The following is a 16,485-nucleotide window of genomic DNA, read 5'->3' as shown; positions in this document are numbered from 1 at the left end:
CCCCTGTAGTACAAAGGCCTCGCCAATCTGCTATTCTCAGGCAATGGAAGGGTTTGACCAGAACTGGATGAGGGTGTATCATTATTGACACAATTGCTTTATCATTTAAGTTGACCCTCTCCTCCTCTATTGACACTTGCTGCCACAGTCTTACTCCCTAGGAAGTCTGCTTTCTAGCTCAACTCCCATTAATGTGAGGTATTCCCTTTTACCAAAGGCATTTCATAGCATACAACTTCTGGGGTCCCCCCCCACTGTTGAGCTGATTCTACCTTTAATGGTACAGTCTCATGTACATAGTTATGATCTTGTAGTGCCTCTTGTGCATAGATCTAAGTGCCTTAAAGATACCTTTTGTCAAGTACTAGTACCCATCTGTGAAATGGGTATAACTGAGGGAGAAAGGTTAAGTGACATGATCAATGATGGAGCAAGTTATTGTTCAAGCAGGAATAGAAACAGCCCCCTATTTCCCTACACTGCTAGGCAGCCAGCAGCATAAGACAATACTAGGTACTTCATTTTTTTTTTATGTTCCTTAAATGCTGCTGTTTGTCTTAGAACAAATAGTATGAAAGGGGCAAGGCTGAGATTGTTAAGAAATCTTCATGTAGTCCTGTTCCCAGTCTATTAGACCTTGCTTTTCTGTCCCCTTGAGGATTTCACTCTGGGAGGAGAGAGGGTAGCATGAGGAAGTGAAAGTCAAAACTTTTAACAAGTCCCTAAAATTATTTCCATTGTGAACTGGAAGCTTGTTAAACAGATGGCACTAGAAGTCACTTTATAGCTATATACACCCCTCTCTGCTTGCAGATGCCGCTGCTTCCTGGCTTTTCCTGGCTAAAGCCCTGCCTCTCAACATCGGATATTGTCTACATTGGTCTGAGGGATGTGGATCCTGCTGAACAGTAAGTGCAAGACCACTGTGGAGGGGAGGGATTTTTCTTACTGGTGAAGTTTGAAGTTGCTTTTGCTAGTGCCATATATTTAAATGGCGTGGGCTGGTGGTGAGGGTTTGAGGTTTAAAGTACTAAACCAGGGGTCCTCAAACTGGGGGTTGGGAGATTATTACAGGGGGGTCATGAGCTGTCAGCCCCACCTCACATCCAGCATTTATAATGGTGTTAAATATATTAAAGTGTTTTTAATTAAAAGCAAGCCTCTGGTGCAACCCACCTATGTGAAAGAGGTCACCAGTACAAAAGTTTGAGAATCACTGTACTAAACATTTTAGCCAAAAGCAAGAAAGTTTTAACATTTTCTTTTAACAGCTATATTTTGAAGAACTATGACATTCAGTATTTCTCAATGAGAGACATTGATCGCCTTGGAATCCAGAAAGTTATGGAAAGGACATTTGAACAACTAATGAGCAGGTACCTTGTCACTGAAGATGAACAGACGCTGCTTGTGTCAGACAAAACATGAGTTCCTGAATTGTAAGCTGTTAGAGAATCTCGGATAACCCGTGCAGGTCTGACGTATTACTTTCCACACCACTATTTATCAGCACACTCCTCCTCTTTCTCTGCTTTCTGTAAGTTATTTAAAAGGAAAGGGAGTGCTCAGTTACTGCTGGTGATACGTAGCTGAGTGACAGTCTTATCCACAGCACATCTAGCAGCTGTGCAAATTTCCAATAAGCATGCTTCAAGATTGAAGTCCAGTCTGTTGGATTTAATCCTTGGGCTCTTCGATGACATTGAAATGAAACTACTTCACCCTGGGTCTGGAACAGCCCTCCTATAACTATTAGCTGCTACAAATGTGGGCTGGATGCAAGTGGTGCCTTCACCCACATCTTGAAGAATCCAGTACCTGGCTACTAAAGTGTGAGGAAAAGGTTAAGTCTGCAGCATTTATTGTGGCTCAGACATAGTAACCATAGAGCTTAGGTAGCTCACAACAACTTCGTTTGCTTTAAAGAGCTGTTAGGGGAGGTAAGCACTAGGCAGCAGCAATGAAGTGCTCTTAACGCACCAGGTCTGCCCCTGTACTCAGTTACTGTTAGCCTTCTAGTATGTTAAGGCACTCGCTGGAGCTTTCAAAGTTCATATCAAGCACACTCTCTGGTCCTGAATTTCCATGGGCACAGAATCTCACTCTTCAACGTATTTTTTTTTTTTTTTTAGCCCTTATGGGTTGGAAATTCCTCCTAGTTAATGTTTTCAGAGTTAACTGCTGCACTAATGCAAGTCTGCAGCCAGTTGGAAACTAGATGACTTGTCCCATTCATCTTTATCCCCCAGGGCTTACAAGATGCCCTGGAATTCAGTATTTTTGCTACAGCCAGCTGCCTTTTGCTTTCTAGCCTTCCCCACAAGATTGAGCTAATGCTCTCTGCACTGTTTCAGGGAGCCAGCTGGGTTGAGGTGCCAGAGCTGGAACTGGTACCTGTGCTGGGGCAGCAACTGAGCTAAGCAGTAGAACAGAGATGAAGTATTGGTGAAGTGACAAACTTCCCCCTTTCCTGGCACATGCTTTGAGGGTCAGGGAGAAAGAGGAACTCTGCTTTGGGATGTTTTTTTTTAACATGGCAGGTGTGGCCAGCCCAGCATAAAGAAACACTTCATTTTTTTTCCTTTGGTTTTCCCACCTCTGAACTATAGTTTGTGGGGGGCTTAAACAATGGGAAAGAGTGAAAATAAGTGGTGCCCTAAACTTGATTCTAGTGTGCTGTGAAGTAGATGGGGTCCTGACCACATATATGATCACAGAATATTAAGCCACCTATTTTATTTTATTCTTCAGAAGGCAAAGACCAATTCACCTGAGCTTTGACATTGATGCTTTTGATCCTTCGCTGGCTCCAGCAACAGGGACTCCTGTTTTAGGTGGATTAACATATCGGGAAGGCATGTACATTACAGAGGAAATACACAATACAGGTAAGAATCAACCAGCAGTGTTTGATTAAACCCAATTATCACACAAGCCTCTTAGCCAAGAGCTAATTCTACCTTTACAAGAAGTTATTTGAGACAGGTTTAAGGTGACCTGTTTTGCATTTCAAATTGCTTCTTTATAACTAGACTGACAGGAGCTAAGTAGTAAACTTTAGATCAATGATTTTGAAGGGGCATGGTACAGTAGATCAGAATGGTATAGGTCCCTATTTTATATAGCAGTGAATAGATGGGGCAGACTTTCAGAACTTTACATATGCATGAATGACCAGTTTTACATCAATATTCCTTTTTTGCGGTAACATTAAAAATACCCAGTTTTAAAAATCTGGTCATCTTGCAAGTGATCCTAAAACCCCAGGTTCAAGCTTCCACTGGAGTTGTGGGGAGAGAACTTAAAGGAGACAGCATTTGAGTTTTCAGCCTCTGACAGTCCACTGATCACTCTTGTTTCTATGAATAAACTACTTGTTCTATCCCAGAACACAAGTCTTGCTAATACAAGACTCGGCTATGCACATTTAACAAATTTTAAAGGTACCATAAGCTTTTCAGAATGGGGCTAGGACACCTCACTTTAGATATTAAATGCACTTATAGTTAAATGGCTTGTGTGTTTTAGGACCTCTGCTCACAAGGGATTGTCAACCAAGGAACAGTAACAATCTTAACTCTACATTGAGATGTGCTCAGATACTGTGTGCTAGACAGATCTGGAGTGGCATTTAACCTAAGCCACAGGTTCAATATTAAGTGGATGCCAATGCTACTTTGCCAGACATTGAACTTAACCAGCTTCTCATAGTTAAACTCCAGAAGCATAGCTGAAATGCCACTGTTCAGCTTCTCTTCCTCATTTTTAAACTTCCACCTTTACATTCGAAAAGATCTTCCAGCCATAAAGAGGCAAGGCATTGCTTTCTTGAGTCTAGAGCCAGATAGGTGCAGTACCTCTATGGATAGACTGTCATCTCACTTTTTGCTGCTTGGGAAAGGTGTGGAGGTGGTACAGTTGCTGGTCATAATGTAGACTAGTACTGCCTCCAGGAACATGAGAGGCCCTAGGGGCCTCCCAGTTCTGTTCTTCAGACAGGTTGACTATTTGCATCTGCTAGCCAGAAGCAGCCTCCATGGATTGCACTTGGGGATAGGCTTACCTTTTCCCAGGGTGTTCTAAAATGCAAGGTTGGGGATATGAGCCTTGAACTACTCAGTGACTAATAGAATTATAGTGTTGGCTCTGCCACAGCAGCTGTGTGAAACTACCCATCAAATAGCAGGAACAGAAGTCCAGCATGTTCCTGCCTTGGGGGTAATGTGTTTTGCCTTCTCAGGATTGCTTTCGGCTGTGGACCTGGTTGAAGTAAACCCATTGCTTGGAGCCTCTCAAGAGGAAGTGAATGCTACAGCCAGTCTTGCAGTAGATGTGCTAGCAACATGCTTTGGGCACACCAGAGAAGGAGCACATGCTGTTTTTGATGAACTCCCAACCCCCAATTCACCAGATGAATCAGACAGTGAAGAGCAAGTGAGGATTTAGGACCCCCACATGATGGAAGACGCTTCACATTGGGCATTCTGCTGAGGCACTTGAGTGGATAGATTATCAAACACTTGAAGTGTTTTACTTTGTTTTAAAAAGAGACTAGTTTTCCATTTGACCAATAACTACTGTTTTATTCATTTAGAAGTATGTAAATTTAGACAAGTAATAAAACAATTACCTTATTACTGTCTTGCCATTACTTCAGTCAGTCTTTGCATTTTTATAACCTGCATGTCTTTCTAGAGTCAGTACATAATTCAGTTGAACATGCTGCCAGAACCTGGCAGCTCAACCACAGGACTTTCAAATGGAGTAGACCTCTCATCCACTTCTTCTGGAGCTACTGCCATCTCGTTTCTCAGCTATGTCTATACATAATCCTTGACACAAAGGGGAACAATCTGGGCTGTGCAAGTTCAGCTCTTGCGGAAGAACTTGTAGTAGACCACACCTCCTAGGATGGCTAATTCTAGGATGATGATGACCGACAGCAGCAACTTGTTAGTCATAATTCTAGAAAGAGAAAAGGGAGTTTAGGATCATGCTGCTCATGGTAAGTGAAGACTTTTATTGGGTCTTGAGGAATATCCTCCTGTATATGCTCCAGTGTGGTTTAAAAACATTCTTTATGTAAACACTCCAGCTGAGAACTAAAGTTACCAAAAGTTGATTGTCTTTAAATCTCATCACTAAGCTTAGTACTTCTGTTGTGGAGAATTCTCCACAATGTTCTCAAAACTAGGAAGAAGGGACAAAGCAGTGATTCCTACACTAAACAGCTTTCTAACAGTTCTCTGGGACTTCTTTACATTCTCCATTTCACTACTTGCAGTGGTGCTGCATTCTCCAACTTTTATTTCCACACTGTAAGATGGACAGGACTACCCCATTAAGTCCGTTATTTCTTAGGAGCATAAGCCACCACTACTCAGTGTATGGGCCTCTAACTTTCTAGTAAAATGAGTTGGCTCTTCAGAGGATACTATTGTACTCAGCCAAAATGGTCTTTAAAGATGTTTGGCCTTTAAAAGACCTCTAGAGGGGACTATTGACTTGTATAACAGGCCATAAAATTCCCCCACATAATTCCTTTTGAACTACAGCACACTCTCCCACCTCTGCATTCCCCAAAATGTTCATTTGTTACTATGGTTGCTAAAGATCATTCCACATACAGTTTACATAAATGACTAAAGCAGGTCATCAAGAACTCACAGCAAGCTGTAATGCAGTAGCAGGTTAAAAAGTTGTCTCATGGACAAAGAAAAAAACAAATCAGTAGGCTGTTTGAACCTCCACAAGCTTTGGTAAGTTAGTTGCCTAATTTCAACATGGAAGAAGGTTAATGGAGTGTACAGAGGACTCCTGTTCTAGAGCAGGACACTGGTGCTAACTGAAGATGAACAGCACAGACAAGATGCATTATTTAAGAAAAGAGGAACCACAACCTTAAGTGCAAGGTAACACTGTGAATTGACACTCAGGAATTAAGAATCTTGAGTATCAACTGATAGCTTAAAAAGGCTGGTCACTATGCAGAAGCAAACAATGTGTTAGCAAGGAATAGAACAGGGAGTATTCTATAAAATGCATAATACACCTTGCCCATGAATACAGTCATCAGCTTGTTACCTTGAAAAGGGTGTTGAAATCCAGAAGAGAATAATAGAAATAGGGTAGGGAAGACTACAGTTAGTCTATACAATGACTAGAGTGCCACTTGAACTCTAGTCTAAACTATTCCAAAGGAAAGAAAAACAGGTAGTGAAATTAAGGCACCTTAATTTCCACTGCATTTAGCTGTGACTGAGTACCTTTCCCAGACCTGAAAGAGCTCTTTATGGTGCTGAAGTTGGTCTAATGAAAGATATTACCTTGCCCACCTTGTCTCTCAATACCTGCTCACTGAGGAATATTAAAGAGAGACTGTAGCCCATTTATTTGGGCAAATTTCAGTTACTCTGTTTACCTAAAAGCCCCCATCTGTTCTGGTATTTTAAATTTCCTTTGCTGTGTGCTGTAGAACTGCTGCACTGTTATCAGAGGTGGCAGCAGCATTTGGGTACTGGGTGAGGCAATTCCTGCACAGTAAATAGTTTTCTGGTCATATCTTATTTTGAGATTTAGAAGAAAGGCATAATTGTCTGGGATTGGTCATTATTGGAGGCTAGCATTGCTTTAAAGTTTTAAAAGGTAAGTAAATTCGTCACACAACTCACCTTTTTGACATGGAACGCAGGATCTTACGGGTTTTGCTTAAGTTTTCACTTGTGTTCACTAACTACAAAGAAAAACATTAGATTTCACTTTTTCTGAAGGGAAATAAAAGGCACAGAGCCAAACCTTATACTCTGACCCACAGTGTGCCAGCAGTTAGTTGAGGGCACAACGAATTAAGCAAACAAAAGATCTGGGTTCAAGAAGGACCCTAGTAAGAAACAAGCAAAACAAATTAGGGTTATGCATTTTAAAAGCTGTCACATTATAAACAACTCAGGTGCAAACCTGAGACTCAGAACGTGGTCACTGCAGCTTTCAATATAAAATTTGGTCAGCCCTGCTCCAGAAGTTCAAGGAGATGGGTTGTGAGGGAAATTAGGCCAGTTGTCCTTATTGAATGAGTCAAACCAGTGGTTGTTTCACCACACCCCTGACAGACAGGTGTTAGTGTAAAGGAAAAAAACCCCACACACCCCTGACTGACATAAGGTTCACAGACAAAAGTGCCAGTGTGGACAGCACTATGTTGGCAGGAGAGCATCTCCTGCCGCTCATTGGAGGTGGTTTAATTATGCCTGCAGGCAAGCTCTCTTCCACCAGCTGCTAGAAGGTCCATGAGGTAGACATAGCCTCAGAGCACCTTTAGAAGTGCATGCCACTTGCCCTCCATTTACATTCACAAGCACCCTTGGTAAATGGATCTGTTTATGCCCAGGCTTTCAAACCCACACTCATTGCAGCAAGTGCTTTCACAGAAATCAGATTGTGCAGATCATAAAGCAAACAATAAGCTGGTTCCAGCCTGATGCCAACACTAGTATGTTTTTGCATGAGTGGAATTCACTCATTTCACATAAACACAACACTATGACTCCTGTTAGATCCTATGTGAAAAGGGATTTGTGATGGCAGATCTGTACCATTCTGCCTGCCAAGAGTCACCACTTTTGGCACCTTTTTTATACAGTTGCAAATATCTCCTGCTCACAGCTCCGGGAGAATCCATTTAAAAAACAAACAGTTCTAGACTTCATCTCTTTGTTAAGGGAGCATATACAAAAAGAAGGTGAGCTTGTATTGATTACTATTTCAGTAGAGGGAACAGCATACAGAAAGCACACTATAAATGCATAACTCCTTGAACAAGTTTAACAGGATGGTATATCCAAAGGACTGCATTAACTCTTAGCTTCAGAAGAAAGTAGCTTTGACAGATGCAATGTTTCGGAAACAGAATATTCGGGTTATTGGATCAGCTTTATAAAATACTGTACATCTTTATGGGCTGGCTAGTGATTGTATTCCTGGATGAACGGATGGTTCCTGCAGGAACAATAGTTAGAGGGGAGTGATGACTGTAAATTCCCAATGCTGAAGCAATACAGGTAACAAGACTTTTAAAGTTTTGCCTCCCAGGGAAATAGCCTATGCTGGTTTGACCTGATTCAAGAGGCCTGCTGACAGAACTATACAGACAGCCCTACTCTGGGAGAGGGAGTCACTCACATTAAATCCAAGATCGGATATGAAACTGGGATGATGGGTAAATGTACACTTTGAGCTAAAGGTGTGATTCCCAGGTTGAAGACCTTTGATTAAGCTATCATGCTAAAAATAGAATGCTGGATTCTATTCTTTCTTGTACATCAATATATTAGTTTACCAAGTTTCCGTTACTCATGTGCAAATCTACTGAGGGCAACAGGATTGTAGAAATGCAGCCAAAGGTCTAATGAATCTTCATTACTGGTGATACTACTCGGAAATAACCAAAGCTCAACTGTGCACAGGCTTAGTTTGCAGAACTAGAGGTAAGAAAACATCTTCACTTGTTAAGTGAGCAAATTTGATACAGAGATCCAGGACACAATAACTAGATCAGAGTGAAACTGCACTTTGACAATGCTTCACTCAAAAAAAGAAAGGCTTCAGTGGTTACAGCCTAACTTTTAGGTCAAGTTTACATAGTTTAAAACCACTATTAATAGTTTACATTATTAGTTGTTGGGCTAGTTCCTGCCTTAGCCCCAGGGAGCTGGAAGAGACCTATTGGGTAATCTAGCCCATTTCATCCACATATAAACTCAGGTTAAAAACTGATTTAGCCTCTTCCATTTACTGCACACTGTCAGGGTGATAAAATGACTAAAGTTTAAACAGGATCCAGGCACTAGCATAGGACTCAAAGCCAAACGGAAATGAACTGAAATTCCACTTCACAGTGTATTCCTGGGGGCAAAGTGCTCTTTATGGTGGAAGTTTATGGACTGCTAGGCTGAACAAATGGAGGCAATTTTTTTATTTGTCACCAATCTACAGTCCTCCACTCTAACTGCTCCTTCTTTCCAGATGTCCATATCGCAGCTTTCATACCCAGGAAGTAAACATCTGATGGAAGCACCCAGATCTCCATAGAGGCTACCGTTCCCAATAGGCTAATGCCAGGCTATGTTACAATGCCCACAGCTTTTACACTCACTCTGCTTTTGGTGCGTTCCAATTGCTCTCGCTGGTCCCCAAGTTCCTCGATTATCTCGGTACCTATCTGATCAGTCTCTGCAGCGATCCGATGTGAACGGTCAATGCTCTGAGTGGCTCGGTTCAGGCTGTCTGTCCCCTGGAGAAGCAACCCCCTCTGCAACTGCAGATGAGTCTAAAAAATAGGTTGTACTGTTTAGCTGTTAAACATGGGAGCAAAACCATACTGGCTGCTGATGCACTCTAGAATTGAGATGCATTGCTTTATATAGACCATGTGCCTATAAACAGCGACAAGGTCCTTTTAGGTTAACAGAAGCAGACAAATCAAGTTTGGAAGTATATAGTACGTTAACTCTGTATTACATAGTATTAGCCCTTACTATGGATGAGAGATTTATCTGCAACATTTCTAGAGAATAGGGAGGAAGCCAGAGTTAAACAAACTACTGTAAGAGGAGGAAGAAAGAGGACACTCACTCTCACTACAAAGTTATAAGAGCCAAAAAAAGATTAAAGACAGATTTCCTTGTTTACATCCTTAAGAGCCACAACCATAAAATGCAAGTCAGTCACTGCTAGAGGCTGAAATACGGAGCAAGAGATGCTGTTCCATATTTAGGTTCATTTGATTTTCCCACCTTAAACTCAATTGTGCCCCACTCCCTCAAAATCCACAGCACAGGATGGCCTCAAAAATCAGTAGACTGGGACTGGAGCAGAGAATTCAGGACTCTTCTTCTGTATCTGTTGTAATATAGGCTTGTTGCATATTACCACAAAACTAGAAAGTTATGAAGAAATCTATCTCCAGTAAATGCAAAAACTGGGACTAACAGTACTCCAGCAGAGATTTAGTCCAGGATAGCAAACGTATTCTCTTTAGAAAACCTCTTTTGGAAACAAGAAATAACCTAGGATTTCCTGTGCCTTATCATTTGCATGATTTTAGGGACAAATATCTACTCTAGGAAGCCAAGAAAAAACAAGCTGTAGTTAAACAGAAAGAGGCCTGGCGTAGTTCTCACACACACACGTCCCAAAACTACATTCAAAATAGTGTTAAAAAGGTTCATCTTAAACCTAGCAAAGACATGAAAAAGGAGTCAACTGAAAGGTTAGTCTTAGGGCTACAGATGCTACATGGGAAAGGTTTTAAAACATTCTGGTTAGAAATAAATGTGTCACATTTTCCTTCCTTTAATCTCACTTCCCTCTACCATTAGGGGATACTTACTTAAAAATAGGATCTTTGTTTTTATCTGCTCCTTTTATCCCTACCTTAAGTCATTCCTTTATCTACAGCATTCACAATTGGTTGCTGTGGAGATTTTTTTTGAGGTCACACAGAGGATTATATGAGAAGCAGCAGCAGCAGATGGAATGCCTAGGCCATCAAGATCCTCTTTTCGTGCAAATAAGTAGCCCAAGTCACAGGATGAGATGTATACCTTCAAATCAGCAGCACTGCTATGGGTAACCGCATGGCCCCACAGTATGCCAACATTTTTATGGCTGACTTAGAAAAACGCTTCCTCAGCTCTCGTCCCATAATGCCCCTACTCTACTTGCACTATATTGATGACATCATCATCTGGACCCATGGAAAAGAAGCCCTTGAGGAATTCCACCAGGATTTCAACAATTTTCATTTCACCATCAACCTCAGCCTGGACCAGTCCACAAAAGAGATCCACTTCCTGGACACTACAGTGCTAATAAGCGATGGTCACATAACCACCCCCCTATACCGGAAACCTACTGACCACTATGCCTACCTACATGCCTCCAGCTTTCATCCAGAGCACACCACACGATCCATTGTAGAACTTGGCTTAGACGATACAACCGCATTTACTCCAACCCCTCAGACAGAGACAAACACCTACAAGAACTACAATACCCATCTGCTGAAGTGAAGAAACAGCATGACAGAGCCAGAAGAGTACCCAGAAGTCACCTACTACAGGACAGGCCCAACAAAGAAAATAACAGAACGCCACTAGCCATCACCTTCAGCCCCCAACTAAAACCTCTCCAGCGCATCATCAAGGATCTACAACCTATCCTGAAGGATGACCCATCACTCTCACAGATCTTGGGAGACAGGCCAGTCCTTGCTTACAGACAGCCCCTCAACCTGAAGCAAATAACCACACAACAGAACCACTAACCCAGGAACCTATCCTTGCAACAAAGCCTGTTGCCAACTCTGTCCACATATGTATTCAGGGGACACCATCATAGGGCCTAATCACATCAGCCACACTATCAGAGGCTCGTTCACCTGTACATCTACCAATTGATATATGCCATCATGTGCCAGCAATGCCCCCTACCATGTACATTGGCCAAACTGGACAGTCTCTACGTAAAAGAATAAATGGACACAAGCAGACGTCAAGAATTATAACATTCAAAAACCAGTCGGAGAACACTTCAATCTCTTTGGTCACTCGATTACAGACCTAAAAGTTGCAATTCTTCAACAAAAAAACTTCAAATGCAGACTCCAACGAGAGACTGCTGAATTGGAATTAATTTGCAAACTGGATACAATTAACTTAGGCTTGAATAAAGACTGGGAGTGGATGTGTCATTACACAAAGTAAAACTACTTCCCCATGTTTATCCCCCCACCCCCACTGTTCCTCAGAGGTTCTTGTCAACTGCTGGAAATGGCCCACCTTGATCATCACTACAAAAGGTTCCCCCCGCCCCGCTCTCCTGCTGGTAATAGCTCACCTTAAGTGATCACTCTCCTTACAGTGTGTATGGAAACATCCATTGTTTCATGTTCTCTGTGTATATAAATCTCCCCACTGTATTTTCCACTGAATGCATCCAATGAAGTGAGCTGTAGCTCATGAAAGCTTATGCTCAAATAAATTTGTTAGTCTCTAAGGTACCACAAGTCCTCCTTTTCTTTTTGCGGACACAGACTAACACGGCTGCCACTCTGAAACCTGTCAGGATGAGAGAGGCTCACTGACCTTGGATCAGAACTGGCCCTCAGAATAGAACATTTTCCTAAATTTTGAAAAAGTCTTTAATCTACCATCCTGTACTAAGCTATTTGTAAGGGAGGCAATAAATGCCTCATGCTGCAATATCCAGACAAATCAAGGATAGCACCTCAGTCTTCAAAGTTTTCTGGCTTCTGTAGTTTTAGATCTGGTGAAAGGTATACCGAAGACTAAAATAATCCAGCCACAGGACAGGTGCAGGATGGACAGCACCACAAACTTCCCACACAGATCAATGTGCCTCAGAGCTTTAAGACTGGAGGTGATTTCAGTCTCTACAGTTCACTCATACTTTGAGTTAACTGTCTACAGTACAATAAAACAAAACTAAAATCTGGTACTTAAAAGTTTTGAGTGGCTAGATCAATATGCTACTTAAATAGATGGCTTCTTACATGTACCTGAATTATTTAACTGAATTTTAAAGATAGCTTTACCATTGATGCTACACGGTGCATTTAAATATATCTACTTCACTCACCTTTGACAGTGAAATGAAATTGGTCGTTTAATTTTTTTCCTGCACTACTACATTTGTGTTTTCTGTGCTGTAAGGAATGTTTAAATAAAGTATTTAAGTAGGTTTAATGAAAATCTATTTTTAGGTTTTTAAAAATAGATTGAGCCAAATGCTATTTGAGCATCTCTTAAAAAGCAAGTTTATTTTGAGTTTATTCTTTCATTCTTACCAAGTTGACACATGTTTTTTTAAAAGAGCTCCAGGTACAATTTTCCTCTCATGAGAAATACTCCCTATTATGCAGAGTAGGTTTACAGCCAAGTTACATGAGCTCAGAAACTAAGGAGGGCAAGACAGAAACATTAACTAGCAGAGCTAGCTACAACTGAATTCACTTTGTATCACAATCAAGAGTTTTAAAATATAGTTAATATTTATTTGACACTCACACTCTGCTCATTTTCCATGGAATAGATTCCGTATTTTGTGTCCCCCCGACTTCCAAGACCCAACCCCAAATCTGTGCTTTTAATCTCTCTCTGGAACATGGCAAGGTCTCTCTTGTAGGTCCGGATTCTGTTCATCATTTGGTTGCGGAAGGACCCTGGGGCATATTTCAGTTCTTCTTCCATCTCCCGCAGCTTTGAAGAGAAAAAGTTATAAAAATTACCACATTCATTCTACTAATATAGAGGGGGTATTCAAACTATGCCCAACCCAAAGATGTACTCTCAACTTGACAGGAGTCAAAGGAATGAACCTATTTTGTGAGGGAGGACATTGTAGCTGCCCTCATCTATTACAGAGGCATAGCACAGGTCTACAGGTCCCAGCAGCTGCTTGGCTCAAGATGAAGTACTGCATACCAGGCCAGAAGTCTCCACAAGTCACACCTTCACATAAACGTATGGGACAACAAGATTACATGATTCCACAGGCTTCATTTTGTCCAATCCACAGCACAGGGTTCATATGGTGTTAAACAGTCTTCCCTCAAAAAAGAGTCCAAAAGTTAACAAGGTAAGTCCCAACAGTATCATAGAGAGCGTTCTCTGAATTAAGATTTCAAGTTTACGATTTCATTTCTTGAAGTGAAAATATTGAACAAGTCATACTTGTCAGTATCATGTCATCAGTACCTTCCATAATATGATTTGTATAGTTACTCACCATCCCAATAAGAACAAGAGAATACTAAGACACTGGTATACATGTGGACTCTGGTACAAGACATGAATTGGGGAATGCTTCAGTGAAAGAGACTAAAGCCAAAATTATAAAATTGATTTTCTATATAACATTTTGATAGTTGTACTTTGTCCTTTTTCACATTCTTTAAACAGTTTTAGGTTGGTGTCAACTTTCCAATCATATCTGCACAAGTGGACAGGCCATCAACCAAACTTCCAGATCTGAACACTGAGCAGTTCAGTACATCTCTAAATAGGACATGTGACTAAAGCTGGGTGAATAACTGATTTTTCAGTTTGCTGGCAGTTCCGAAAAGTTTTAAAAAGGGGGGGGGGCGCCCCACATGGAGGGTTCAACCACAAATTCAGGAATGTTGGTCAAATCAAAAAAAGTCAACAAAAATTTCATTTCTGGTCAAATGAAATGCTTCATTAAAAAAAAAAGTCCAGCTCTATTTTAAGAGAAGTGGGAGCATGCAGATGTATGGATCTCTACACCAATAATCCTTTGATGGATCAGGAAAGAATGGCAATTACTACAGATTCATAGTTTAAGGCCAGAAAGGACCATTAGATCATCTCGTCTGACCTCATGTCTATTGCATGCCATTTCACCCAGTTACCCCATATTGAGCCCAATAACTTGTGTCTGGCTGTTCCGGGCCAAGGTGTTCGAAGCACTGCAGGCCGACAGAGGTACTCTGAGAAAATGAGACCCACACGCAGCTAAGCAGCGAGTTATTGGCTTTATTGAAGGTTAGTGACACACCCGCAAAGGGGACTCCAAGCTTTGCTGTCACGGAGGCGGAGAACCCAGCACACTGGAGCTTTGCCTGGGACGGAATCCGACGAAGGGGCAACCAGCGAGCCATAATAAGCAGTACACAGAAACAGCTCATTAATATATAATTAGGTACTTCCCTAAAGGGGCTTTCTGCTACCTGGCAACAGGCCATTCAAGGCAGACAAAACCGGCCTAAAACCGGTTGAAGTTGGTTCCCCATGTCCTACAGTGACTGGGTGGCCTCGAGAAAGCGGAAGTTCCCTAGCTAGGCCATAAAAGTCTTCCGCAGTCTCTTACACTGGCTAAAGCATATTGTCCAGAAAATCCTCCAGTCTTGATATGAAGATATCAAGAGATGACGAAGCCACCACTTACTCTAGTAGCTTGATTTTCAAATCTATTGTGTCATGTTTCAGAGATTCAACAAACGTGATTCTTAAAAACTACAAAAGCCCAAATGATACATCACCACAAAATTTACAGGGTCAAAAAAAAAAAACATCTGGATTGTCCTGTGATGGACAATGGACATTAAAGCTAATGTAAATGAAATACGCAATCCATATATCTAGTACAGCAAGCTATTGTACCTGTGTAATTGACCACCATGTCAGCAAAACTAGATGGTGCAGTAAGTGGAGTTTAAAACATGTATGTGTTCCCATGAGAAGAACCACGGAAGAGTTCTGGGACATACATGAATTCTCAAAGAAATAAAGTTTTTAAAAGGTAACCATTACATAATTATGGAGCAGAAGAAATTTTAAGCCTTTATTGTTACAGCTTTAAAAAAAAAAAAAGGACATTTTTGTGTTGCTTTACATCTTCTGTTGCCCCAATAATCCTGCATCGCAATGTTCTTCTTTGCAGGGTTCTCATATTCACACTTACGGGTATTGCGCCACCTGGTGCTACCTAATGATAGAATCTCCTCCAAGCAGTACCCATTAGAGCGCACATGCACCCTCTTCTACCCCTCCCCGAGCATAGCCAAATGTTCTGAGGGCGAGGCTATATAAGGAGCACAGCACCCTCTACTACTTCAGTTCCTTCCAACTATTGTGCCAGACAAAAGTGAACCACTCCAATCCATCTTGGATCCACGGCCAGATAACTACATCAAGAATTAAGTGTAGTTTTTAGTATAGTAATAAATGTTGATAGCTTAGTATAGTTGGTGAGATTCAGTTCCCTGTAATAGCTGAACCAAAGAAAAAGAAAAAGCCAAGGTTTAAGAGGTGTGCTTTGTGCCCAGCTGTCTTCCTGGAGATGGTGTGATACTCCCTGGAGTACCCAGGCTTGTAAGGCACCTCACTACTACCTCCCCTTAGAGCTGGGGTTTTCACAACAAAACTTTTGGTGACCACAACCTGAGGCCACCAACTCTTGCTTGGGGCCATTCTGACAAATTTTCCTAAAATACTTAACTTTAGGAAAAACAAATAAATATGCACACATGCACATTTCCGAATCATTGTCATTTATGTTTTTTGGGTTTTTTTTTTTTTGTAGACTCAATAATAAAAATGTACAGTTGTATTTTGGTGCACCTGACCCCTGTTGCCTCCCCCATCGCCTCTAGCCCCTGTCACCTTCCCCAGCCCCCACCTAACCCCTGACTCCCCATCACCCCCTCTGGGACCCACTGCTTCTGCCTCCCTCCCCCCATTGCCCAAGATCTCTTCAGCAGTATCGCACCCCAGGCTCACCCTGCTCCTCGCCTCGACCATGGTGTCTAGTCAGACCGGTCCAGCTGAAGCCCAGACCTGGAGCGGGCGGGAGAGGGGCTGAAGACTGGAGCCCCGCCACCCCAGGGGGCAGGAGCCAAGAGCCTGTGGCCCCACAGCTGAAGCTGGGGGCAAGGGACTGAAGTAC

The 16,485-nt window shown here is 41.8% G+C and overlaps 2 protein-coding genes across 4 annotated transcripts in view; one reads left to right on the top strand and one right to left on the bottom strand.

Annotated features, from left to right (window-relative positions):
- The window catches only part of ARG2 (arginase 2), a 36,608-nt gene extending 31,974 nt beyond the window's left edge, over window positions 1-4,634 (top strand). For all 3 annotated transcript variants that reach the window (XM_073348408.2, XM_073348407.2, XM_073348409.2), the window contains exons 5-8: window positions 814-908; window positions 1,272-1,376; window positions 2,752-2,888; window positions 4,241-4,634. In XM_073348408.2, coding sequence (XP_073204509.2) covers window positions 814-908; window positions 1,272-1,376; window positions 2,752-2,888; window positions 4,241-4,446 — 543 coding nt within the window. In that variant the 3' untranslated portion in view covers window positions 4,447-4,634. The remainder of the gene's footprint in view (window positions 1-813; window positions 909-1,271; window positions 1,377-2,751; window positions 2,889-4,240) is intronic.
- Window positions 2,722-16,485, bottom strand: part of VTI1B (vesicle transport through interaction with t-SNAREs 1B) — a 29,085-nt gene continuing 15,321 nt past the window's right edge. The window contains exons 3-6 of the mRNA XM_073348411.2: window positions 13,086-13,277; window positions 9,152-9,325; window positions 6,672-6,733; window positions 2,722-4,965 (exon numbers count right to left, since the gene is read on the bottom strand). Of these exons, the coding sequence (XP_073204512.2) occupies window positions 4,869-4,965; window positions 6,672-6,733; window positions 9,152-9,325; window positions 13,086-13,277 (525 nt within the window). The 3' untranslated portion in view covers window positions 2,722-4,868. The remainder of the gene's footprint in view (window positions 4,966-6,671; window positions 6,734-9,151; window positions 9,326-13,085; window positions 13,278-16,485) is intronic.

Source organism: Lepidochelys kempii, chromosome 6 (genome assembly GCF_965140285.1).
Source record: "Lepidochelys kempii isolate rLepKem1 chromosome 6, rLepKem1.hap1, whole genome shotgun sequence".
NCBI classification, from domain to species: Eukaryota; Metazoa; Chordata; order Testudines; family Cheloniidae; genus Lepidochelys; species Lepidochelys kempii.
The sequence above is the reverse complement of the archived record's forward strand: the minus strand, read 5'-3'. Positions and strand labels throughout refer to the sequence as shown.